The sequence below is a fragment of the Anolis sagrei genome, chromosome 8 (assembly GCF_037176765.1).
Source record: "Anolis sagrei isolate rAnoSag1 chromosome 8, rAnoSag1.mat, whole genome shotgun sequence".
NCBI classification, from domain to species: domain Eukaryota; kingdom Metazoa; phylum Chordata; class Lepidosauria; order Squamata; family Dactyloidae; genus Anolis; species Anolis sagrei.
In genome coordinates, this window is record NC_090028.1 from 21,065,705 (window position 1) to 21,092,621 (window position 26,917).

Below are 26,917 nucleotides of genomic sequence, written 5' to 3' on the forward strand. Positions count from 1 at the left end.
TTGTTCCCTTTAGCTTTGCTTTTATTTTATTAAGGCCTCCTTCCCAAAGGCAGTACCACAGTGAACAAGTTACAGTAGAAGCACCTGAGCAGGAAGTCCCTTTACAAAAGACAGTGAGTGAGGGAAGGTTCCTTTCCTTTTAAGTCAGTGGACATGCACAATGGGACAAAAGTGATTGAGAAATGGTTGATCCAGTGCAATGAACTTTCCAAAGAGGCAATACTGCCAAGAGTATAAAAAGGTGATCGATATAGATATTTACAGAATTCACATGAAAAAACAATAAGAACCATCACATTTTTTTTCAGAATGGTTGTCCAATGACTCTCAATGAGAGTATCTCCTGATATTGTCATAGCTCCCAAATGACCACAGAAGTGCTTCTGGAAACCCATGTTGCAAAAGGTTAGCTGGAGTAGCCACATTTTGGTGGTGGTCTGTCATTTTTCTCTAATGAAAAGCACACATTTAGAGGGGGCACCAGTGGTGCAGTGGGTTAAACCACTGAGCTGCAGAACTTGCTGACCGACAGGTTGACGGTTTGAATCTGGGGAGCGGGGTAGGCCCAGCTTCTGTCAACCTAGCAGTTTGAAAACATGCAAATGTGAGTAGATCAATAGGTACTGCTTCTGCGGGAAGGTAACGGCACTCCATGCAGTCATGCTGGCCACATGATCTTGGAGGTGTCTATGGACAATGCCAGCTCTTTGGCTTAGAAATGCAGATGAGCACCAACTCTCAGAGTCAGACACAATGTCAGGAGAAACATTTACCTTTTTAGAGGAGGACCAGTAAACTATCCAGTTTGGGGTTTTTTGTTGTGTCAGGAGCGACTTGAGAAACTGCAAGTCGCTTCTGGTGTGAGAGAATTGACCGTCTGCATGGACGTTGCCCAGGGACACCCGGATGATTTGATGTTTTTATCATCCTTGTGGGAGGCTTCTCTCATGTCCCCGTATGAGGAGCTGGAACTGATAGAGGGAGCTCATCCACCTCTCCCCGGATTTGAATCTGCGACCTGTCGGTCTTCAGTCCTGCCAGCACAGGGGTTTAACCCACTGCGCCACCGGGGGCTCCAGTGAACTATCCAGGTTTTTTTTGTCGTGTCAGGAGTGACTGCAAGTTGCTCCTGGTGTGAGAGAATTGGCCGTCTGCAAGGATGTTGCCCAGGGGACGCCTGGATGATTTGATGTTTTTATCATCCTTGTGGGAGGCTTCTCTCATGTCCCCACATGAGCAGCTGGAGCTGATAGAGGGAGCTCATCCGCCTCTCCCCGGATTTGAACCTGCGACCAGTCCCACTGCGCCACCGGGGGCTCCAACTATCCAGTAAAGTCAACCCAATAAGGTAGCCAGTGGCCAGTCAAGGCTGTAGCTTCACTACATTCGAGTTTCTTGCTACTCCCCTATACCTGGCAAAAACACAATGAAATGTGACAGAAAGACCAAATATTTCAGCGGTTCCCAACCTTTTTTTTTTTTTACCAGGGACCACTCTCCAACATTAGTACCAAAAGGGTTACGAATCAGTCTTTGGTCAACTTTAGATTCGGTTTGGTTATTTGGGGTGCTGACTCCGAAAATTGCATTGGATAGACCACATCAGCTCTAGTTTCTGATACAGAACATATGCCATCCAGTAGTCGCCAATCTGCTCACCCACAGAAAACCATATTTAATAAGCCTCGGCACTATAAGGGGGTTTAGCGAGACCAGTCTCTCTAGTTGCAACGGTGTAGTAACAGTGAGGCCGTAGACCATATTTTACTTTTTGCAGACCACAGAGCACAGGTTGGGAACCACAGAATTATTTGCACAGCCACAGAATCCAACTTCTGCAGGCATAAAATTTAGAAAATGGTTCAGGGAATGCACATTGCCTCGGCTATTAAATGGCATGTAACAAGTCCTGAAAGTTTTTTAGAAAATGTTGGATTCATTTTCAGATATTTGTCCCCTTAGACACATGCTTTTAAGAGCATCTTAAGAGAAACATTCTTGAAAGAGGAGCCATTAGAAACCTCTCCCCATGCCATACACTCCTTGCAGTGCTTGTGGAAAGAAAAGTCCCGGAAAGTGGTGCTATGATTTTTGAATGAAGTGTCATGCCTCCTGTTCCTTATACCCATGAAGCTCAGTGTTCCCAAGCAGCCAGTTGTGCAAAGAGCTAGTTTCTGCTTCGCATAACGTAGCAAAAGGTAGAACAAATTTCAACAAAATTTTAGGCTAAATAAAGCCAAAGAAATGGTAGGGAAAAAAAGACAAAGAGAGTGGAAGGTCTGCCTATTTTTTTCCTGGGAAAAGCACAGGGACAGGTCTGTCCCCCAAATATTGCTGACTCTTCAGTCAAAGGTTAACAAAATGTGGGATGATAAATGTCTAGTGTACAAATGAATAGAGGCATTTTAAGCTCCCTTACTTGGGGCCGGCTTTAGCACAGATGTAGCCGCAGTAAATTTTACCAGTCGAAAGGTTGACAATTCAAAGGTAGGTCAGTGAGCTCCTGACCTTCAGCCCAGCTCCCCTAGTGGATCAAAACAGCAATGTGAGTAGATGAATAGGAACTGCATTAAGCAGGGAGGCACGGTGTTTTGGAGGAAAGTTTACAAACAAAGAATCTCTTCGGCAAGGAGATGAAGCAACAGCACCCCCCCTGTGGCCGGAACCGAGTGCAGCCTCCAAAGATGCCAAATGATGAGAAAAAACTATATATACCTCTATCTGTTGTCTGTCTTGTCATTGTATAATCGGCATTGAATGTTTGGCGTATATGTGTTCTGTGATCTGCCCTGAGTCCCCTTCGGAGTGAGAAGGGTGGAATACAAGTACTGTAAATAGGCGAGCTGTTGTAGTAGAGTCTGTTAGTAATGTTGCAAGCAGTGGTATGGGTGCCAGAAGGGGGAAAAGGAGTACTCGTGAGCAGGAGTCAGATGAGGAACAGCAAAGGAAAAGGATCTGGGATATACTTATGGCACCTACTGATGAAGACTCATTCGAAGGGTTTTCTGGGGATGAAGGATCAATGAGTGAGGAGGAGGAAGGAGATACACTGGATGGGAATAGGGGAACAAAGAGGGTTACTCGGGAGCAGGAATCGGATGAGGAGCATGAGAGGAAGAGGATCCGGGATATGCTTACTGCTTCCACAGATGATGAACCATTTATGGGTTTCTCTGGGAGCGATGGGTCTGGGAGTGATGAGGATGGGAATGACACATTGGACTGGACTAAGGTGAAAGACGTACAAGATATATGTGCAGAGCCAATGTCTAGTGACACATTTATGGGCTTCTCTGTTAATGAGGATTGGCAAACGGGAAATACATCTGAGTCTTGGGGGGATCTAAGTCTTGACAGAAGATGGAAAAGTTGGAGGGATGGGAACAGGAGTTCACGTGTGGAGTCAAGAACAGCTGTAAGAGATAATGACAGGGCGGAGGTCAGCTCATGTTCGGATGATGATGTGTAAGATAAAAGTAGGCTCTGAAATGGGAAACCTTTGCAGAAGGCAAGGTGTTGGTTACGTGTGGACTTGTTGCTGCCTGTTTTCGTGTTGGGTTTTGGTCCGGGTTCTGCAGTCTGGAGTTCGACTTGGGTTTCAACTTGGATTGACTTCTCGTGAGTGTGGCTTTCTCCCTTCCTGGATCTCGGACTGGCTTGACGCCGCCGCTGCTTGACGGACTTGGGAACGACGCTTCTTCGGATTACCTCTATGACGACTTCTGGACTTCGGCTGGCTTCGGTTTCTCTTTCGGCAGCTTCTTCCTGTTGTTAACTGTTTGTGTGCACGCGCTGTTTGTTTGCCACTAAGTTGTTGTTGTTGTTCAGTCATCTCCGACTCTTCATGACCTCATGGACCAGCCCACGCCAGAGCTCCCTGTCGGCTGTCACCACCCCCAGCTCCTTCAAGGTCAGTCCAGTCACTTCAAGGATGCCATCCATCCATCTTGCCCTTGGTCGGCCCCTCTTCCTTTTGCCTTCCACTTTCCCCAGCATAATTGTCTTCTCTAGGCTTTGCTGTCTCCTCATGATGTGGCCAAAGTACTTCAACTTTGTCTCTAGTATCCTTCCGCTAAGTACTGTAAGTGCCGCTAAGTACTGCAGTTTAATCCGGTTCTTTTTTCTGGTTAATCCGAATTATATTCTGTTTGCTTTTTGAACCAAGTTTGGTTAGTTTTTTGCGTTTTAGCCAGAGGCACTGAGGTTTAAGTCTCTATGAGCTGCTGTTCTTTGTTGCAATAAACTTTACTTTGGGACTTATACTGTGTGTGGCCCTTTAAGGTGCCTGTGTCTCGACATGAGCTGCATGATTGAAAAAACCTCCTTAAAGAACTAACAGTGACATACAGACAACTCCTAAAAGCATTATCTTTCCCTATCAGGTTGGAACAACTGTGTGTTTGCCTATGACATTGGAGGTCTTGGAATAAAGTCTCAAAGAGTGCAACCCAGAATCTGCAGAAGGCAAGCGCCTCCCGCTCTCCTTAACCTCCTAGTGCTTGTTATAGTTACAGCTTTGCAGAGAACAGTGGATAGATGATAGCAATTAAATTATTTTCTCCATCTCTCAATGTGTTCCCAAACAGTTAAAAAAATAAAATTGGAGGGAAATTCAAAATTCTGAGATATCTGAAATGGTACAGTTAAAAGGGGGGAAATTGAACCTATAGGCAGACATGGAAGTTTGGCCATTTAAAAAAAAGAGAATCCAATCTTTTGATTTCTGAATTACCAACAGACTCACTTCCCATATCGAAGCTAAAACGGAAGACCTAAAAACATGCCATGAGTCAGTTCCCTTCTTCCTCTCCCATTTCTTGATAAGTGTGGTTTGCTACAATTTATTCTGCTGCAATGCCTGTACTAGAAAATCTATATATGAAATAAATCTCAAAACTGATCTGAAACCAGTTTGAAATTGTTTGCAGGTAAGAGTTTTGTCATCCTTGGCAAAAATTATTTAGAGGAAATTTGGAAATGCATAAACCCATTGCTAGACAAAAGGAGAGCGGGAAGCTCATGACACATTTGTGATCTGGTTTGCAGAAGCAGTGCACCGCATGCTCAAGACGCCTCTGTTTTGTCAGGGGACACTAGGCCGAGGCAGCCCTTACTGTTCTATATGGGTGAAATCATAACAGAAGTTTAAGTTGCTGGGGGGCTTTGGGATGACAGGCGGGGCATCCGGGATGGGGATGTTCTCCAGATCCAGCAGCCGCAACTTGAGCTCCATTGACAGCAAGATGTCCAGGTCGCTCTGTGTCCGCTCACTCCCCATGTCTTGGCCCAGCAGCACATTCAAGCCGTCAGTCCACAAGCAGAACTGAAGAACAAGAAGAAAATGAATATGGTCTTGTCAATAATTCACAAGAACATGTAATCTATATATATATAAATGCTCTGTGCATAATGAGTACCTTAAAAAGGAAATCACACCAAATTTGGCAACAAAACGTCTCACAACACAAGGAGTGACCATCACTCAAAAAAATATGATTTTGTCATTTGGGAGTTATAGTTGCTGGGATTTATAATTCACCTACAATCAAAGAGCATTCTGATCTCCATCAACGATGGAACTGAACCAAACTTGGCACACAGAACTCCCATGACCAACAGAAAATACTGGAAGGGTTTGGTGGGAAGTTGAGTTTGAAAGTTGTAGTTCACCTAAATCCAGAGAGCACTGTGGACTCAAACAATGATGGATCTGGACAAAACTTGGCACGGATATTCCATATGCCCAAATATGAACACAGATGGGGTTTGGGGGAAATAGACATTGGCATTTGGGAGTTGTAGTTACTGGGATTTATAGTTCACCTACAATCAAAGACCATTCTGAATGAACCCCACGAATGACAGAACTGGGGTAAACTTCCCATACAGAACCCCCATGACCAACAGAAAATACTTAAGGCCATCCAGTCCAACTCCCTTCACCAGGGCAAGAAAAACTTAAAGCCCTCCTGCCAGAGAGCCATCCAGCCATAGATATTAGGGCTGGGCAACCACGGAAAAATTTGTTTCTAAACTCGATTCGTTTTTTGGGGTTTTTGCGTTTTGATATTTAAATGAATTCCGAAATTTTTCTTTAAAAAAGTTCGATATTTACGAAATTTCGTAAAATTACGAACCAATACGAAATGAATACGAAACGAATACGAATCGATTCGTTAATGGCGGACGCGACCGCACAATACACTAAAAAACCTCCAAATGGGACAGGGGGAACTTCTGAAGCTTCCCTCTCCCTCTGTTGTTGACTGTTGGTGTGATATTTATAATTTTTTTCACTAACAACAGCTATAAAACTTGCCCCAGACATGCGGAAATAATAACGAAACAATTTTGAAACGATTTCGAAACAAATACGAAACGAATACGAAGCAATAACGAAACGAATTGAAAAATTCGTTTCATTTTTTAGATGCTCCTGAATGGTTCGTTATCGCTTCGTAACAAAAAAAAAATAACGAATTTTTAACGAATTACGAAATTACAAAACGAAACCGCCCAGCCCTAATAGATATAGATAGATATATATGATTCACACACACAGAGATAAAGTATTATAGATTTGAAAGGGACAATCTCTACGTCAACACTGTCAAAGAAACATCAAGAAATACTGTTTACCCACATACATTACATATATTGTAATGTAATATATTGTAATGTACCCACATACATTTCATATATTAGAAACCAGCACTTTCTAATTACTTTATTTTCCATATCACCAGACTAGTCCACAGCAACGCGTGGCAGGGGACCGCTAGTACTATATAATATATTATATCACAACATTATTAATATTATATATAATAATATAATAATAAATAAAATAAAATTTCCTCCTCAGGTTAAGCGGCTGAAGGGGAAAAGGAAGGCACCTGAGGCTGTTAGGAATGGTGGGAGTTGAAGTCCAAATTACCTGGAGGGCCCAATTTTGCCCAGGCCTGGGCTAGCCACTGCTCTTACTCCTCTCTGTCTCAACTTTGGTGTTACCAAGCATGGCCATATTTTTTCCAATTAAAAAAGTCCTCCATGTGCTCCAGAAAGAAAAGTTCCAAGGCAGCTACTCACCTCATACCTGGTGGGAGCAATGAAATTCAGATACTCCCCAACATCATAGCTTATGGAAAAGGCAAGGTCCAGGAGATCCTGGAGGGAAGGGAAGAAAGATATGTGGGAAAGGATAGCATATGTACATTAGCAAGTGGCATTGACAGGCACAAGATGTAGCGGTGGCTGCTAACTTCAACAGGATATTATTTATTATTTATTTATTTGGGGTTCTTATACCCCGCCCTTCTCACCCCGGAGGGGGACTCAGGGCGGCTTACAAAAGCAAAGGCACAATTCGATGCCTGCATCATAAAACAATCATACACAAAATACACAAAATTACATCAGAACACAGTTAACAAAAATTCATACATTATTAACATAAAATCAATAAAATCAATAAAAACCAATACAAACCCAATTTCTCCTTTTACCTGGTCAGCGTTCGCTAACTCATAGATCTAGTTTTATGTTCCACTTCATCAATCCTGCTGGTCTTACTCGCCTGATGGTCTGATTTAATTGCCGGAGTGCCCAAAGGCCTGGTCCCATAACCACGTCTTCACCCTCCTCCTGAATGCGAGGAGGGATGGTGCTGCCCTGATTTCCCCCAGGAGTGAGTTCCACAGGTGTGGAGCCACCACTGAGAAAGCCCTGCTCCTCGTTCCCACCAACCTCACTTGTGAGAGTGGTGGGGTCGAGAGCAGGGCCTCCCCAGATGATCTCAGAGTTCGGGGTGGGACGTAGAGGGAGATACGTTCGGACAGATACACTGGACCGGAACCGTATAGGGTTTTGTAGGTCAAAACCAGCACCTTGAATTGTGCTCGGAACTGAATCGGCAGCCAGTGGAGCTGGCACAGCAGGGGGGTGGTATGCTCCCTGTATGTCGCTCCGGTGAACAGTCTGGCTGCCGCTCGCTGGACTAATTGAAGTTTCCGAACAGTCTTCAAGGGCAACCCCACGTAGAGCGCGTTGCAGTAGTCTATTCGGGATGTGACAAGAGCGTGGACCACCGTGGCCAGATCAGACTTCCCGAGGTACGGGCGCAACTGGTGCACAAGTTTTAATTGCGCAAAAGCTCTCCTGGCCACCGCTGAGACCTGGGGTTCCAGTCTCAGCGATGAGTCCAGGATCACTCCCAATTAGACAAACCCATGGAGGATAAAGTTACAATTTTGTACTAGCCATGATGACTATTGCAATGTAGCAGTTGCTATATCAGACTTGGGGGAGTGCACCTATATAGAATTAATTTTGACACCATTTTAACTAGCTGGGAAATGCGAGTTTGGAGCATGAGGGAGGATAGGGTTGGGCTGGAGAGAACAGAGCCTGACCTTGTTCTGCTTCCCGGAGCTCTTCTCCTTTGTGTGTGGACATTCCCGGCCAACGAGCAGCGCTTTCATGTCTGTCACAGGAACTACGGACAAAGAAGTGCCTATATTATTAATACTCTTCTGAGAAACAAATACAGAACTGGCATATATGCTTCTTCCTGCACTAAATCCTAAAAAAGGAACCCAAAGAAACCTAGGCTGGTTTCACAAGGAGACAAAAGGGTCTGACTGATTTTATTTCTGCCTCGAGCCTCCACAAATAGCTGAAACAGGATGTGTGCTTGTCAGAGAATATATGTGGAGCTTGTTTCCAAAAGGTGCCAAAGCCACATGAATACATTTTACAAGAATTGAGGAAATGCATCCTTTTGCTATAAAATGCAATTTTCCAAGCCCCGTACCAAAGTGATGTTGTTAAGAGCAGGACATGTGCCACTGGTCCCCAACATGGGGCATGAACCCACAACCCTGAGATTAAGGGTGCTGCAGCAGCTATGGTCCATTTAGTTCAAGAAGGTGGCAAATTTTCTTTGGGACAAGAGTTACTAGTCAAAGTCCCTTATTCGGTTCACCAATAATGAGATACATTTCGACACTTTTGGGAAGTACTCATAATTTCTAATTATAATTTATTCACACCAACCTGAACAAGCACTATTTGCTCTACATACAGTCTTTACTAACTGAATAAAGATTTTAATTAAAACCTTCCAGATTTAAGAAATTATCATTTTAACCCCCTTTGCAGATTCTCTTTCCATTCCTACATTGATGTATCTCCCTTCTTTTGGCTTTTTTCTTGCAATTGGAACCCCAGAGGATAAAAGCAATCTTGACAATTGTTCCAGAAGTGGTAAAGCTAACAAGACCGGCTCTGTCATAAGGCAGAACAATATTTTAAAATTAATACTGCGATGATTCGCGAAGATGCCACTAATTTGTGATGAGGCCACCAATTTGTAAACGTTTGTAAAGGAGCCACCACTCTGTAAGTGCTTATTAAATTGATAGCATATTATTTAACAATAATATTGATTTGGTCTTTCTTCTATGTAGTGTGACTTAACTTGGAAAGGAATTGTATCAGAGACAAGGCTTTAGGAAAAACAGTAACAAATTTATTGAAATGTAGAAGGAGCATGATGGTTTCAATGTAACTTAACTCTTACAGGCACAAATCTTCAAAGGTTACATTTATAACATTCCTTAAACAACTCTGGGAAGGACTCTTCCTTCCACTAAACAGGTTTCAAACTTATTTGTCTTTAAACTGTGTTTCTTTCCTTAATAGGTTACTTCAGTTACAAACTTATTCTTCCTTTGTGATGTTTCTGTTGCAATAGAGATCCTCACTGGGTTTCTCTCACCCTTTCTCCCATACACTAACTATTAATATAATTAAGTCAACTCGACTTATTTAAACTACTCAGGCTAAAAGCCAAAACCTTCCTGATTCTCTCTACTATAGAATCAGCCTTTACCTGTAGTTTTTAAACTACAGATTACTTTCCTGGTTCTCACTACTCAACAGAACCAGCCACTCCTACAGTTCACAGACTGTAGACTGACTATTTTAAAATGGCTGCCCTGCCAAGTGGCAGTTGGCTCCGCCCTGTTTCCATGGTAACCCAGCTCAACATGAGCTGAGCTGGCTACCATCCCCCTTAGTCATGCAACTTTAAATACTTACCCTTTAAAACATCTATCTATAATTATACATAACTGCAAGTTAAAAATTTACACTTCACCACAAATACCAATAATGTTAAATTCTGTTTTAATGTTTGTATATTTTGGATTTTAAATTGTATTGAAATGTTTTTAAAGGAAGTCGCTTGGTGTCTCCTTTTTGGAGAGAAAACGTGGCATATAAATAAACATAATAATATTGGTAATAATAACAACAACAATATGGCTGCATGAGGCAGTGAGTTTGGGATGTAATGATAGGGCAGAAATTTCTTAGTTACTTAATCTGTTATTACGATATTTTTAAATTTCAAGATGAAAAGAGGACTCTAACAACTGTAAATTCACTTGGGAACATCTTCTATGGCTCCACTTCCTGAAAACACAAGGGATGGGGTCATGTACCTTTCTCAGGCAGGTTCTCAATGGGCACGCTTTCTATGCCTTCTTCGACATCTCCATAATGCAGAAATTTGTGGTTAGGTGAAAGGCGGCAGTACCAGAGCTTATCTGCCAAAGCAAAACAAGACCACCGTCATAAAGGTTATGGACACAACAGCTTCTCTAACGGGAAATCCAAACTGCATTCCTTGCCTGCATCTTGTACGGCTGACTTTATAAAACTTTCATCAGATTCTGCACTCCAAGAACAAAGTGTGAGGAGCAAGTTCTTGAATGCATTCAAAGAAACTTGCTAAGTCTTCACACTTGTTATTACAACCAGAACTCAACACAGAGCAGAGTATCATGTGAGTACCCTCCTAATTTGTAAAACACTTTAATATTTTTACAAAATAATCATTTTTAACATAGTAATTTTCAAACACTCATAGCCACATTTCGTTCCTTTGATTTAGATACCACTGAGCCAAAAACCTGTATCTCCCAAGGAGAACAAATTCTCAAGTGTATAACTTTGTAAGTAACTTAAATGTGTGTTTAATGGATATGTTCAACAAATATTGTTGTAATAACAAGTGTGAAGACTTAGCAAGTTTCTTTGAATGCATTCTAGTATAAGATATTTAATATGTATGTAACTGTAGCAAAATATTGATTTATACATTAATTTCAGTCCACCAGAAGAAGGCCTGAAGTAAGGCTGAAACCGGTCGTGGGCGACTGATTTATAAGCTACTCAACATAAGAAGATATGACATTGATATTATTCTAAAGAGACTGTACCAAAATTTATATAATATTGCAAGGAGGTGATTCAGAGAGGGGAGAAAGCACATGTGCTGTCGTGTGACAGGAGAGTAGAAGGAGGTTTATTGTTTATTTCTCTGAATTCTGCCACCAACTGGTATAGTGGAGGCCAATTGTTATATGTAATCTATGGTAACTGCCACCAACGTGAGATATGAGGTATTACTGTGAGATATGGCAATACAGACGCAGAATGGATGGAAATTAGACTGTCTTCAACGAAAGATAACTGGTTTATTGAGTACAAAGCGTTGTAACTTATTTTATAGAACTTTGAATAATACTTGGTTAGTTAAACATTTCACTCTTCCAGGTTACACAGTATCTTACTGAGGTGAAGCTCTTGTTACTAAACAATGTTTCAGTACAGGAATATCTTCCCTATTTGATCTTTCCTTGATCAAATAAATTAACAAGCTTATCCTTTAGCCTTTCCCTTGGCTAAAGAAAACTGGCTATGTTTCTCCTTTCAACCTTCTTAGACTGAGAAACCTCCAGTAGCTATTCAGGCTTCCCCAAGGCCACAATTCTTTGCTTCACACTTCAATCTTCCACTCTACTCTTCACTTCCACTCTTTTACTCCTCTCAGATACAAAATCAACTTCTAACTGACTCTCCAACTGTCTGTTTTCAAAACTCTCTCAACTTGGCTCCTCCCACTCCTCCTTTTGCCAGCTTGCCTTGGTCTCCATGGTAACGCTGACTGAGGATCTCTGAAATAGGCTGCTCCAGTGTTACTGTAGCTAACCCAAACACATATATATACAGTTTAAAACATGCAAAGTATTAATAACTTCTGCACAAATATTGTTTGACATCACTGTAAAGTTGAACAGTACAACATGTCTATATAACTGCTTGCTGAATTCTATTATTGTTTACTTTACGTATAAGTGGTATTTTTTGTTGTAGGAATGTAAATACTGCCACAAAGGCTGCAACGTACCCTGTCTGCGCCGGCTGCTAATCTTGCGGAACAGCGTCCCTTCGCAGAGGTGCAGGAGCCTCTGCTGTTGGATTAGCTTGAGGAGCTCGGGTTTCAGCCGCTCTCTGAGTTCCCTAGGTCAAAAACACAATAGAAAAAAAAGAGACAGTATGTTGTATAGTGGTGTGAACTAGTTAAGAGTGTTGGGCTACACTGCAAATTGAAGCCCATAAAACTGAGTGATCTTTGGCCACTGACCCGCTTCACAGGGTTTTTGCGTTGACAAAGAGGAGAGGATGAAAACCATGTATGCTGCCTTGAGCTCACTGGATAAAATGCAGGATACAAAAGTGACTAATACATAGATAAAAATGGGGGAAGGTGAACCCACCGTAAGGAATGGATTCTCCTCTGTTTCATCCTGTTACAATAATGTGCTGGAATTTCCCTTTTCCTGCCTTACCATCACTGTATAGAAAAAACTCAAAGTGACATATAGAATAACCCAGGTATTGGCAAACTTCAGCCCTCTAGGTATTTTGGACTTTAGCTCCCACAATTCCTAACATCCTACCAACTGTTGGGAATTGTGGGAGTCAAAGTCCAAAATACCTGGAGGGCCAAAGGTTGCTCATGCCTGTTAACCCATAGCATAACACTTTGGAGCCAAGGCTACGCTTTCAAGGAGGCAAAATGGGCACCATTGACAAACCAGGTAAATTTAAGTAATTAATGTATACAGTAAGTGCAGTTTTGTGTAAAAAATGAAGGATGTTAAGACTTTGACCAACATCTTAAGAGTTGTTTATAAGATGTTGTAAATACTGTACAAATATTAAATGTGTTTCCCTTTATTTTTAGATTAGCCCTTGTGATAAAGGCTGAAATGTGTTGGAATTTTTAAATAATAAAAGGTTTTGACCAAAAAAAGGGACTTTGACCAGACATTTTTTAAAAACTATAAAATCCAATTGGACACAAACCTCTAGTAATTAGGACCTGTTCCAAATGGTTTTGGATTTTCTATAGTTGAGGGAAAGACTCACACAGCAAAGTTACCAAAATGTGTCAATTTAGGCCAATCTATATAAATAAAAATGTAATGTTCGTTTGTGGTATTAATAGAACTCAAAAACCACTGGGGCAATTGGCACCAAATTTGGACACGATACACCTAACAACCCAATGTATGTTCTTCACTAAAAAAAATTGATTTTGTCATTTGGGAGTTGTAGTTGCTGGGATTTGTAATTCACCTACAATCAAAGAGCATTCTGAACCCCACCAACGATGGAATTGAACCAAACTTGGCACACAGTTCTCCCATGACCAACAGAAAATACTGAAAGGGTGTGGTGGGCAGTATTCTTTGGTTTTGGAGTTGTAGTTCACCTACATCCAGAGAGCACTGTGGACTCCAAAAATGATGGATCTGGACCAAACTCTACATGAATACTCAATATGCCCAAATGTGAACACTGGTGGAGTTTGGGGAAAATAGAATCTTGACATTTGGGAGTTGTAGTTCCTGGGATTTGTAGTTCACCTGCAATCACAGAGCATTCTGAACCCGACCAACAATAGAATTGGGCCAAACCTCCCACACACAACCCCCCTGTGGGCCACAGCAACGCATGGCAGGGGACGGCTAGTCAAATAATAAACTCATAGAGCTGGAAGAGGATTTTGGCATTTGCTCCAACTATACCATTAATATTTTAATTTTTTGTTGTTGTCAGGAGTGACTTGAGGGATTTATTTTCTGCTCTGATTTATAAACAGACATTAATGTATATTTTCATTTAAAATATTACATAAATATCTTCACTGAAAGAATTCTAGAGGGGTACACAAGTGTGGACAGATCTCCACAAACATACTGGGATTTATAGTTCACCTACAATCAAAGAGCATTCTGAACCCCACTAACGACAGAATTGGGGCAAACTTCGTCAAAAACCACTGGACGAATTGACACCCACTTTCTGGTCCCGTACCTGCAGTGAATGCCTGAATAGAGTAAACACTCACTGCACAAGAGTTCAGCATTTGCTCTTGTCACACATGTATTCACAAAACTGCAAGTCTCCTTCCTTACTCACAGGACTGGCGCTGCAAGGATCTCCTCCTGGTGCATCCGTTCTGTCTGCCGGAGACGCAGGATCTCACTGTAATTGAGGGCATTCACTCGGCTTTTGAAGAGCTCCAGCGAAGTGGGCCTTAAAGCCAGGGTTCTGGTAATCTGTTCACGGACCACTTGCATCACCTGCAGGAGTCACAGGGTCATCCCATCAGGAGATACCAGGGTCTCCTCCTCTGCCCACACCACATGCCCCAAAGACCTTTTTTCAGCACTAATACAATCATGACTCTGGGTACAGACTCGGGAAACGGGGGTGGTATTTTTGTATAATGGTCGCACCATCCTCTTTTTGAAAAAAATAAATAAAAATGCAACCATTATGCGGTGAACTATGGTAAACACTTCTATGTCAACATGCACATTGGCAGCTTAAGCTCAGTCCTAAAACTGGTGTCAAAAGACTTGTCCCCAAAATACCAACAAAGCGTTAAGTCTGAGGTCAAGCCAATAGTCCAACCAAGAGGCAAACAATAGCAGGAAAACACAACAGAGAAGGCGAGTATCCATTCCAGGGTTATAAGCCAAATACTAGAGTCCAAAGAACAAGGTTATATCAAGATCCATAAGCCAAAATCCGGAATTCAGGAATATAAGATAGCAAGAGTCAGAAGTTCTGTTGTAGATCAACCAGAGGCTGATGGTTTAACTGATGATTTAGAAAGGATTGTGAGCTTTCCTGTGGCATAAAGTGATGGGCTCTCATGTCTGGAAAATATATTGTATATACTCGAATATAAGCCTAGTTTTTCAGCCCTTTTTTAGGTTGAAAAAGTCCCCCTCGGCTTATACTCGAGTCAAGGTTATTTATAATTTTACTCTATTATTATTATTATTATTATTATTATTATTATTATTATCATCATCATCATCATCATCATCATCTCATTTATTATTTTATTCTATTTATTATTATTACATTTATAATTTTACTCTATTATTATACATTTATTATTTTACTGTATAATTGTTGTTATTGCTACATTTATTATTTTACTCTTTTTATTATTGTTATTATTACATTTGTTATGTTGCTCTCTTTATTATTATTGGAAGGATGCTTAAGCACATTTACATTGAAGAAGGTAAATAATAATTTAATCAGAGTTCGACAGTCTTATCTTAAATTAACATTTTTGTAAGTATTCAAAAACAAATAACCTACTGATTCCTCAATTAATGTAATGTAATTGGCATTTATTTTTATTTTGCAATTTACCAGTAGCTGCTGCATTTCCCACCCTCGGCTTATACTCAAGTCAATCCGTTTTCTCTGTTTTTTGTGGTAAAATTAGGTGCCTCAGCTTATATTCGGGTTGGTTTATATTCGAGTATATATGGTAAGTCTGGGAAATAATTGTTCTTTCTGTGAGGAAACTGGCTCAGAAAATGCAGGGCCTCAAGAGCATTCAGCGGAGTCAGAAGTAGCAACAGCAGATAAGAAATCAAGTGAAGAGCTGAGTGATAAAGAGAGTTCCCATGAGAACCCACCTGTAGCTACGGAGATCAACCAAAGTTTTTGTTTATAAATTCGAGCCAAAAATAATTTGCATTGTTCAGAGAGATTATGTGGGAAAGTTGCAAAGGAAATTCACAGGAAACGGAATGATTTCATGGATGTCTATTAGACTAAAAGTTGTTTACCATAAGGTCAGTTCTAAGCCTGAGTTCTCTTGTTCCTGGTTCAAGTCAAGCTTTGATTTCGGATTTAATATATCCTGGAAGTTTTTAATGTTCCTGTTCATGTACTCCTGTTCAAGTTTTACTAGTTATACCTTCTGGATTGTGGACTTATGCTGTATCTGTGATTTCTGGCTGTTCTTGGACTTTGTCACCTCTGGAACTTTATGAGACATTTGAATTATTGTCTGGTTATCACCTGTTTCTAAACCTTTTTGGATTATATATCTTCTGTTTATTCCTGATTTTTCATATGCTTTTTATATGTTTTTACAATAAACTGTTTGCTTATATTCCTGGACTCTTGTGTTGTGTGGTGGTCTACCTCAGCTGGCTCAAAGGAACTCGCTTGCACTTGCTTTGCAGGCTGAGAAGTAGTAATAAATAATAATAATAATAATAAAACTTTATTTATACCCCGCTCCATTTCCCCCAAGGGGACTCGGTGCGGCTTACATGAGGCCACGACCATCAATACAATACAAACAATATAACACAAAACACAATAAAATGAGCAAAATACATAAAATGCAAAATCAAAATAATATACAACACAACAATATAAAATCCAACATTAAAAACACAGGGAATTTCACTAAGCAGGGCCAGATGCATGGATAAAATTATAATTTTTTTAAAAAACACTGGGAGATAGGACAGTGTAACTTATAAGGATGAAGCTCCAAGAATGAGGAAGGATTTCACTGCACAAACCATAAAATAAGGTGCGTCTAAGGACATTTTGTGCAAAGTGTGGTCAGGGAGAATCTTACATTCAATCACTGAAGACACATTGGATAACGAGGATTTCAAATTCCTCCTAAAGGGCCTCTCCAGAGGATCGAAGGGATCGCGTGGGTTCATAGATGGAAATACGGTCTCGCAGGTAGGAGGGTCCCAAACCATTCAGGGCTTTATAGGTCAAGGCCTGCACCTTGAATTGGGCCTGGTAGATAAACGGCAGCCAATGGAGCTCCTTAAACAGGAGGGTTGACCGCTCTCTGTAATTCGCTCCACTTAATAGTCTGGCTGCTGCCCGTTGGACCAGTTGGAGTTTCTGGGCTGTCTTCAAGGGCAGCCCCACGTAGAGAGCATTGCAATAGTCCAATCTAGAGGTAACTAAGGCGTGGACCACCATGGCCAAATCCGACTTCACGAAGTACGGTCACAGCTGGTGCACGAGCTTCAATTGTGCGAATGCCCTCCCAGCCACAGCCAACGCCTGAGCTTCAAGCGTCAGCACCAAATCTAGGAGGACACCCAAGCTGCGGACCTGCGATTTCAGGGGGAGTGCAACGCCATCAAGCACAGGTTGGCACCCTATACCTCGATCCGGTCTACAATTGACCTGGAGGACCTCTGTCTTGTCAGGATTGATCCTCAGATTAGTAGTTCCTTCTATGGGTTCTTCTTGGATGGGAGAGCTGCTGGACTCTGCTGGGCTTCAGCTTGACTGCTGAGTTATCCACCAGCATCTCCTCATCATCCTTGAAAGCCAACCCAGAAAAGTGAGGCTCTGTAACTACATGCCTTATTCTTGCTTTACTCCAGTTTGGACTACGTTGTGTCAGACTTTAGCCCTGTTCTGTCTTCCAGGAGCTTGGTTTGCATTGCCCCTTAGTTGCTTGGAATAGTATCCCTTTGCATTTCCCCCAGGGTTGCTACAGTCTGAGCAACACCCTAATAGTCAAACATTAACAGAGGCTGGAAGCCAGCCTGCAAGCCTTTTGCAGCTATTGGCTTAATAAAGTATCTCCTTGGTCCAGAGACCGCCCTTTTTCCTGGGGATCAGATCTCCATTTTGGAGAAGCTCTCTTGCCTTCTTTAGTATACAAAAAGCCTCAGATGTGCTGGTGGCCAAGCTAGGCAGCTTGGACAGGCCATTGTGAGTACGGTTACCCTCTTGCCTTAGAAACTGGTGCTGAGCTCAGATAGGGGAAGACCTGCTCTTTCTAAAAGATAGTAGCTCAGTGCTGGGGCAGATAATATCTCAGGATTTCTCTGCCATTGGGAGAGGCTCATTTCATCTAGTTTCATCCCCAAACTAACCTTGAGCTTGGATAGGGGAAGACCTACTCTTTCTAAAAGATAGCAGTTCAGGGTTAGGGTAAAAGATCCCAGGATTTTTCTACCGTTGGGGAAAGTTAATTCAGCAGCTGAAGAAAAAGGGAAGGAAAGAACATCTATATGGTTTCACAAGTTGACTGTTTGTGTTTGTAACTCCATCAAGCTGTGCCAAGTCTGTCAAGGACTTTGAGAAATAAATGTTCTGTTTGATGTTCAAATCTGGACTGGCCTCAGTTGCTGGGAATTCTGAGCTTCTAAGTAAGGCACTCGCAGTTCACCCAGATAAAGAGAGAAGCATATCTTAGTTTTAACTTTATAGTGTCTGGGTGTGATGGCACAAGCCTTCTAAAACCTGTAGTTAAGGGGGCCAGGTCTGCACTTTTCCCCTGTAAATGGAGCACCACATGGAGGAAAAGTGATGGAAGAAAACTGGTGTTATTTTTGGAATCAGCAGGTGAAATATACCCCAAAACAGGGCTAACATCTGAGGCACCAAAATTTGTGTTGGCCAGTGAAATCTAAGGAGGCCAGTAAAACATCAGTTATCTGACATATTTGACAGCTTTACAGATATAAGACAAAATAACCATCTACACTTTTTAAAAAACATACTGACATTAATGGCTGGGCCTCACCTTGTCAAAATCCTCCTGTGTAGCACGCATCTCCTTCCAGGTCTTGTTTAACAGCTGGATGCAGATGCAGAACAGTTCCTCAAAAAAATGTTCTTGTCCAAAGAACATGGGGTAGAAGGCCTGGGCGGTCTCAGAGCCTGGAGTAAAAGAGCAACATGACGCCTGAACATGACGTGCCTTTTCTTTCTTCTTCCTCCGCAATTCATTTCTACACTTCCAAGTATAAAAGTAAAGCAAACAGCCCAGATGACTCTGCTCTTCAATAAACCCCATAGTATTTAGAAAATCAGACACTTGAAGTTTTCATGACTGAAGATGAGAATATTAGATGGCTCCTTTGTAGTGAACCGTGTATTTGAATCTTAACTTCCTGGAAAGTCAGAGGGAATATTTTTCTAGCCTCCATAGCTTATAAAACCCATATGAAATCCTGTGGCTGTCTCCTGCACAATCTTGAGGCTTTTAATCAGGCATGGGCAAACTTTGGCCCTCCAGGTGTTTTATAATAATAATAATAATAATAATAATAATAATATGCAGGTACAACTGTACCAGGAGCTCCAATTTTGTTTGCTTTGCACTGAATGTTTGTTGTAGTCCTAAGTTTCAGGGACTCTGCTGATAGGTGGCTTCTTTTGGCTGCAATCATAGGGCAAGCCACCTGTCAATTATAGTTAGGTTCCCTGGTCCCGTCCCCTTTTGGGGTTTTGGAGGGAATAGGAGCCAGTTTGGGTTCAGTCCACACAGAGAAGCCTTTCATGCAGGACATAATACCAAGAGCTCCTGTAGAAAGCTTCGTCTTCTACGGCTTGGCCGGGGAGATATGCAACCCACAGCTTGGCTGGGGAGAAAAGGCCTCACTGCTTGGCTGAGGCTTTTACAGCCTTACAGCTCCTTTGCTGAGGGAATCCGGTCCCACAGCACTTCAGCCAGCCATCACTGAAACCTGAACTCCTTCTTTTCCCCTGGAAGTCTACAAAGCTCTGCTTGGTAAGGGTCACTCGCGGAAGCCAGAAGCAGTTGGTACCGGGTGTAGGGGCTCCACGCCAAGAGAGGCGAAGACAGACTGTCCAAATTAGAGGTTAAGGATTTCCCCATTAGTTGAAATACAGTTTATGAAGATAGTGCCTGTTCCCTGTGGACAAGACTGAGAGAGCCAATAGACTATTAAGAAAGCCTTAAAGTACCTGTTTGTTTTCAATAATAAAGAACTTTGTTGAACCTTTAAGCAATCTAAAGACTCTGTTTTAAGGAAATCCAAGGGCCTTTAATCTGAGGCAGCCCCGGCGTCCCATTGGGCACACAGAATTTATGTCCTGTCTACAGTCTTATGCACAGGCCCAGCGTGCGACAGCACAAATAATAATAATAATCTTTATTTGTACCCCGCTACCATCTCCCCAAGGGACTCGGTGCGGCTTACATGAGGCCAAGCCCAAAGTACATCAAACAAAACATCAATAAACACAACATCAATAAACAATCAATAAAATACAAATCATATAAATTATAAACAAAAAAAATCAATAGTGACTTAAACAATTTTTTAAAATGGCTGTGCCAAATGTAATAGATTAAAATTGAAATTATGCTGATGTGAACAAGGTAAAATATAACTAGGATAGGATTTTTTGGAGAGAAATGAGGGAGCACAGTCTATCCTAAGTCAGTATTAAAGTGCATTGTGAGGACATATCGCTGAGAGTTCTCCTTATTCTGGGAAAGCACACTGGAACAACCACGTTTTCAGGCTCCTCCTAAAGACTGCCAATGTTGGGGCATGTCTGATGTCCCTGGGAAGTGAGTTCCAGAGTCGGGGGGCCACCACAGAGAAGGCCATCTCCCTCGTCCCCACCAATCATGCTTGCAAAGGAGGTGGGAGCGTGAGCAGGGCCTCTTAAGATGATTGAAGAGATCATGTGGGTTCATACACAGAAATGCGGTCACACAAGTAGGCGGGTCCCAAACCGTTCAGGGCTTTGAAGGTAAGAACCTGCACCTTGAATTGGGACCGGAAAATGAACGGCAGCCATTGGAGCTCCTTTGGACTTCAGCTCCCACAATTTCTAACAGCCTCAGGCCCTAAGCTAACCAAACTGTTCCTCATTGAGGACTTGAAACTTGGGCAGTGTGGAGCTGAAACCCAACACAAAGCAGATAATCTGGCATCAAAAACTGGATATGGTAGTGTAGATGGGGCCTTACTCTACAGCACATGGCTTCTGCTCATAAAAGAAGGACTCAATAGTGCACGGTGCGCAACAATGCTGAGTCTGCGAAACAAAGCATTATGGGTTGCAGAGAAACAGAAAACACTTACAAGGCTCTCCCACATGAAGGATCTCACAGAGTGTGAAGGCAAGCTGGATGCTACTCCGGGCAAATGGGCATTCGTGTTTATCTTCTCGGCTGCTATTCTCAAGAATGAACTGAGAGAGAGAAATCAATATTAGTGCCTTCACCGGGACTGTGGCGCAGCTGGCTGGATGACAGCTGCATTAAGATCACTTCTGACTAAAAGGTTATGAGTTCAAAGCCAGCCCGGGTCAGAGTGAGCTTCCGACCAATTATGTAGCTTGTTGTTGACCTTTGCAACCCGAAAGACAGTTGCATCTGTCAAGTAGGAAAATTAGGTACCACCTATGTGTGAGGAAGCTAATTTAACTAATTTACAAGACCACAAAAAAGACTCCAGAAAAGCACTCCAGCAAAAGCATGCGGGAAATGCGGAAGTACTTCATCAGTGTCACAAATGGACGATGAAAGCGACAACTCCCCTGGCGGCCAGAAAAGTGGAATGTTAAATAGCCTCTGACTGTCTGTCTTGTGTGTCTTTGACATTGAATGTTTGCCATATATGTGTACATTGTAATCCGCCCTGAGTCACCTGCGGGGTGAAAAGGGCGGAATATAAATACAGTAAATAAATAAATAAATAAATTCTCTGGCCACCAGAAGCCTCAGAAAATGACCCAACCATGATGCGTCACAACAGCAACTGCTTGAAACAACATGTTTGAGAACAGGTTGCCATTGTCCAGTCTTGTCTCAAGGTTAGCCTGACGACTTCCCTAAAACGCCGCCCCGCTTAGTGCTGTTCCTAGTCATCTACTCACATCTACTTCCATAAGATAGGAGGGCGAGGGAGCTGGGCTGAAGGTCAGGAGCTCACCCTGACCCGACTTTCAACTGTCAACCTTTTGGCAGGATTTACTGCAGCTACAGTTTGTAATTAACCTGCTGTGCTAATTTAAAATTTTAATTTCATTATGTAATATTTTATGAATATGTGCTCATGTTTTTATTGCTTTTATGTCTATGTAATTGTTTTACTTTATGTGCAGCACTTTGGAGTGCTTTGTTAGCTGATCGGAGTCCCTTGGGGTACAAATAAAATATTGTTGTTGTTGTTGTTGTTGTTGTTGTTGTTGTTGTTGTCTCTTACATATTGGAAGCCTTCGGACTAGTTTCATATTCTCTAACATTTCTCAGAGAGAAATGTACTTGGATGTTGTCATTTTGGCTACATAATAATCCAAACTTGGAGAATGTGTTCACTGGTATGCACAAATACAACAATATTAGGAATATAGGCTTGAATTAGCCCCAACGTAAATAGTATCATCTAGAAGCTAAAGTATATACGTGTGAAAAAGTATGTGTGAAAAAGATCTTGGAGTCCTTGTGGACAACAAGTTAAACATGAGCCAACAATGTGATGTGGCGGCAAAAAAAGCCAATGGGATTTTGGCCTGCATCAATAGGAGCATAGTGTCTAGATCTAGGGAAGTCATGCTACCCTTCTATTCTGCTCCGGTTAGACCACACCTGGAATATTGTGTCCAATTCTGGGCACCACAATTCAATAGAGATATTGACAAGCTGGAATGTGTCCAGAGGAGGGCGAGTAAAATGATCAAGGTTCTGGAGAACAAGCCCTATGAGGAGCGGCTTAAGGAGCTGGGCATGTTTAGCCTGAAGAAGAGAAGACTGAGAGGAGATAGGATAGCCATGTATAAATATGTGAGAGGAAGCCACAGGGAGGAGGGAGCAAGCTTGTTTTCTGCTGCTCTGGAGACTAGGACGCAGAACAATGGCTTCAAACTACAAGAAAGGAGATTCCATCTGAACATGAGGAAGAACTTCCTGACTGTGAGAGCCATTCAGCAGTGGAACTCTTTGCCCCGGAGTGTGGTGGAGGCTCCTTCTTTGGAAGCTTTTAAACAGAGGCTGGATGGCCATCTGTCAGGGGTGCTTTGAATGCAATATTCCTGCTTCTTGGCAGGGGGTTGGACTGCATGGCTCATGAGGTCTCTTCCTACTCTTTGATTCTATGATTCTATGATATATGTATGTTCTATTGGTGCAATGACTCTCCTCTAGTTTGGACTAATAACAGTCACAATGTATTGTCGAAGGCTTTCATGGTTGGAATCACTGGGTTGTTGTAGGTTTTTTCCGGGCTATATGGCCATCTTCTAGAGGCATTTTCTTCTGACGTTTCGCCTGCATCTATGGCAAGCATCCTCAGAGGTAGTGAGGTCTGTTGGAACTAGGAAAATGGGTTTATATATCTGTGGAATGACCAGGGTGGGACAAAGAACTCTTGTCTGTTGGAGCTAGGTGTGAATGTTTCAACTGACCACCTTGATTAGCATTTGATGGCCTGGTAGTGCCTGGAGCAATCTTTTGTTGAGAGGTGATTAGCTCTCCCTGATTGTTTCCCCTCTGCTGTTTTGCTGTTGTAATTTTAGAGTTTTTTTTAATACCGGTAGCCAGATTTTGTTCATTTCCATGGTTGGAAATGAACAGTCACACTATTATTCTGTCAAGTGTAGACTACTCCTTTTAAATGGCAAGCAGAAATAAAAATTCCAGCATGTTAATATTACAATCTGATTTTCTAATGGGAAGAAACTGATTGTCAAAGCATAAACCCAGATTGCAATAAGTGGGAAATGGGAACATACATCCTCACAAGAATATAGACAGGCCTTTGAGTTACCCTGCTGTAGGCACTGGGGAAGTGTCTGGAAAAATAGACCATGCAGTCTAAGGCGAGCAGTCCAGGAGGAATCCGGTGAAGATCCATTGCAGGATTACTATTATTCTGAAAGGAAAAGAGAAAAGCATCTTTATGTCTTTGGGGCTTAGAACAAAAAAGGAAGCAAAACAACAAAGGGCAGAAAACCCCTCAAAGCAACATCACAGAATGCATCTGGAAGCATTAGCTGAGCTCATTGAGGGACAAAAAATTAATGCACTTCTGCCTGCATGTTATGTTGCAGATCTTGACAAATGACAGAGAATCCTGAAAAGAGCATTTTGTTTGTTTTAGAAAGAAATGCTCCTAGTCCTTAAAATTGTAGATATACACAGGAAATACTAAAGAGCAAATGTAGATCGGTGCCAGGCTTAGAACAGCAGGTTAAACCGCTAAGCTGCAGAAAATCTTGCCAATCAAAAGTTTGGTAATTCAAGCCCAGGTTAGGGTGAGCTCCTGCTGTCAGCCCAAACTTTTGCTCACCTAGCAGATTGAAAACAGCAATATAGACCCTTCAACAACAACAATAATACAGCAAAATAAATAAAAAACAAAGCAATAACATTGTTGTTGTTGTTGTTCATTCGTTCAGTCATCTCCGACTCTTCGTGACCTCATGGACCAGCCTACGCCAGAGCTCCCTGTCGGCCGTTACCACCCCCAGCTCCTTCAAGGTCAGTCCAGTCACTTCAAGGATGCCATCCATCCATCTTGCCCTTGGTCGGCCCCTCTTCCTTTTGCCTTCCACTTTCCCCAGCATAATTGTCTTCTCTAGGCTTTGCTGTCTCCTCATGATGTGGCCAAAGTACTTCAACTTTGTCTCTAGTATCTTTCCCTCCAATGAGCAGTTGGGCTTTATTTCCTGGAGGATGGACTGGTTGGATCTTCTCGCAGTCCAAGGCACTCTCAGAACTTTCCTCCAACACCACAGTTCAAAAGCATCTATCTTCCTTCACTCAGCCTTCCCTAAGGTCCAGCTCTCACATCCGTAGGTGACTACAGGGAATACCATGGCTTTGACTAGGCGGATCTTTGTTGCCAGTCTGATGTCTCTACTCTTCACTATTTTATCGAGACTGGACATTGCTCTCCTCCCAAGAAGTAAGCGTCTTCTGATTTCCTGGCCACAGTCTGCATCTGCAGTAATCTTTGCACCTAGAAATACAAAGTCTGTCACGGCCTCCACGGTTTCTCCCTCTATTTTCCAGTTGTCAATCATTCTTGTTGCCATAATCTTGGTTTTTTTGACGTTTAGCTGCAACCCGGCTTTTGCGCTTTCTTCTTTCACCTTGATTAGAAGGCTCCTCAGCTCCTCCTCGCTTTTGGCCATCAGAGTGGTGTCATCTGCATATCTGAGGTTGTTAATGTTTCTTCCAGCAATTTTCACCCCAGCTTTGCATTCATCCAGCCCCGCACATCGCATGATGTGTTCTGCATACAAGTTTAAAAGGTTGGGTGAGAGGATGCAGCCTTGCCGTACGCCTTTCCCAATCTTGAACCAGTCTGTTGTTCCGTGGTCAGTTCTGACTGTTGCTACTTGGTCCTTGTACAGATTCCTCAGGAGAGAGACAAGGTGGCTTGGTATGCCCATCCCACCAAGAACTTGCCGCAATTTATTATGATCCACACAGTCAAAGGCTTTAGAATAGTCAATGAAGCAGAAGTAGATGTTTTTCTGAAACTCCCTGCCTTTCTCCATTATCCAATAACATTAACAACACACAATGACGCAATTAAAAACGTAATCAAAGTCCTCCTGACAAAGAGCCATCCAGCCATAGATGGATAGATAGATATAGATATAGATAGAGATATAATTCATACACAGAGAGATATAGCCTCATAGATCTGAAAGGGACCCCTAAAGAAGGACAATTATATGTTGCATGTTCCAGAGTAGGCAAACTAGGCAATCTCCACATCAACACTGGCATAAAAACAACAAGGAATACATAAAGGAATTACATATATTAGAAACCATTACTTTATTTTCCAGATCCCCAGACTGTGCCAAAGCAACGCGTGGCAGGGGATGGCTAGTTATTATTTATTTATTTATTTATTTATTTGATGCATTTATTAACCGCCATTCTCAGCCCTTTAGGGCGACTCATGGCGGTGTACACACATATAAAAGACAATTTACAAAGAGGCAATTACAACAACATATAAACTACATAACAATTACAAAAACTACACTAAAAATCCGCTTCGTCTCATAGTGGAATCATAACCAATCTCATATTCCTTGTTCCATTCCAGTCATCTTTACCACATTGTTATAGCACTTAATTAAATGCCTTCTCGAACAGCCATGTCTTGAGGCTTTTTCGGAAGGACATGAGGGAGGGCGCCTGTCTGATGTCTGCAGGGAGAGTGTTCCACAGCCGGGGGGCCACCACCGAGAAGGCCCTCTCCCTCGTCCCCGCCAAACGTGCCTGTGAGGCAGGCGGGATTGAGAGAAGGGCCTCCCCAGACGATCTCAAGGTCCTCGTGGGCTCGTAGGCCAAGATGCGGTCCGAAAGGTATTTTGGGCCGGAACCGTTTAGGGCTTTGTAGGCCAAAACCAGCACCTTAAATTGGGTCCGGTAGCAAATCGGCAGCCAATGGAGCTGGGACAACAAGGGCGTTGTACGCTCCCTGCCACCCGCTCCAGTTAGTAACATGGCTGCCGCACGCTGAACCAGCTGAAGCTTCCGGGCCGTCTTCAAGGGCAGCCCCACGTAGAGAGCGTTGCAGTAGTCAAGGAGGGATGTGACCAGAGCGTGTACCACCGTGGCCAAGTCAGACTTCCCGAGATACGGGCGCAGCTGGCGCACGAGCCTGAGCTGTGCAAATGCTCCCCTGGTCACCGCTGACACCTGGGGATCCAGGCTCAACGATGAGTCCAGGGTCACACCCAAGCTGCGAACCTGCGCCTTCAAGGGGAGTGCGACCCCATCCAGCACAGGCTGTAACCCTATACCCCGTTCGGCCTTGCGACTGACCAGGAGTACCTCTGTCTTGTCTGGATTTAATTTCAGTTTGTTCGCCCTCATCCAGACCGTTACAGCGGCCAGGCACCGGTTCAGGACCTCGACAGCCTCCTTAGTAGCAGGTGGGAAGGAGTGACAGAG

The 26,917-nt window shown here is 42.6% G+C and overlaps 1 protein-coding gene across 1 annotated transcript in view; it reads right to left on the bottom strand.

The window, feature by feature from the left end:
- ELMO3 (engulfment and cell motility 3) overlaps positions 1–26,917 on the bottom strand; it is a 53,373-nt gene continuing 26,456 nt past the window's right edge. Inside the window, exons 13-21 of the mRNA XM_067471044.1 lie at positions 23,763–23,867; positions 21,078–21,186; positions 18,758–18,894; positions 14,338–14,501; positions 12,257–12,369; positions 10,506–10,610; positions 8,412–8,494; positions 7,090–7,167; positions 1–5,323 (exon numbers count right to left, since the gene is read on the bottom strand). Of these exons, the coding sequence (XP_067327145.1) occupies positions 5,111–5,323; positions 7,090–7,167; positions 8,412–8,494; positions 10,506–10,610; positions 12,257–12,369; positions 14,338–14,501; positions 18,758–18,894; positions 21,078–21,186; positions 23,763–23,867 (1,107 nt within the window). The 3' untranslated portion in view covers positions 1–5,110. The remainder of the gene's footprint in view (positions 5,324–7,089; positions 7,168–8,411; positions 8,495–10,505; positions 10,611–12,256; positions 12,370–14,337; positions 14,502–18,757; positions 18,895–21,077; positions 21,187–23,762; positions 23,868–26,917) is intronic.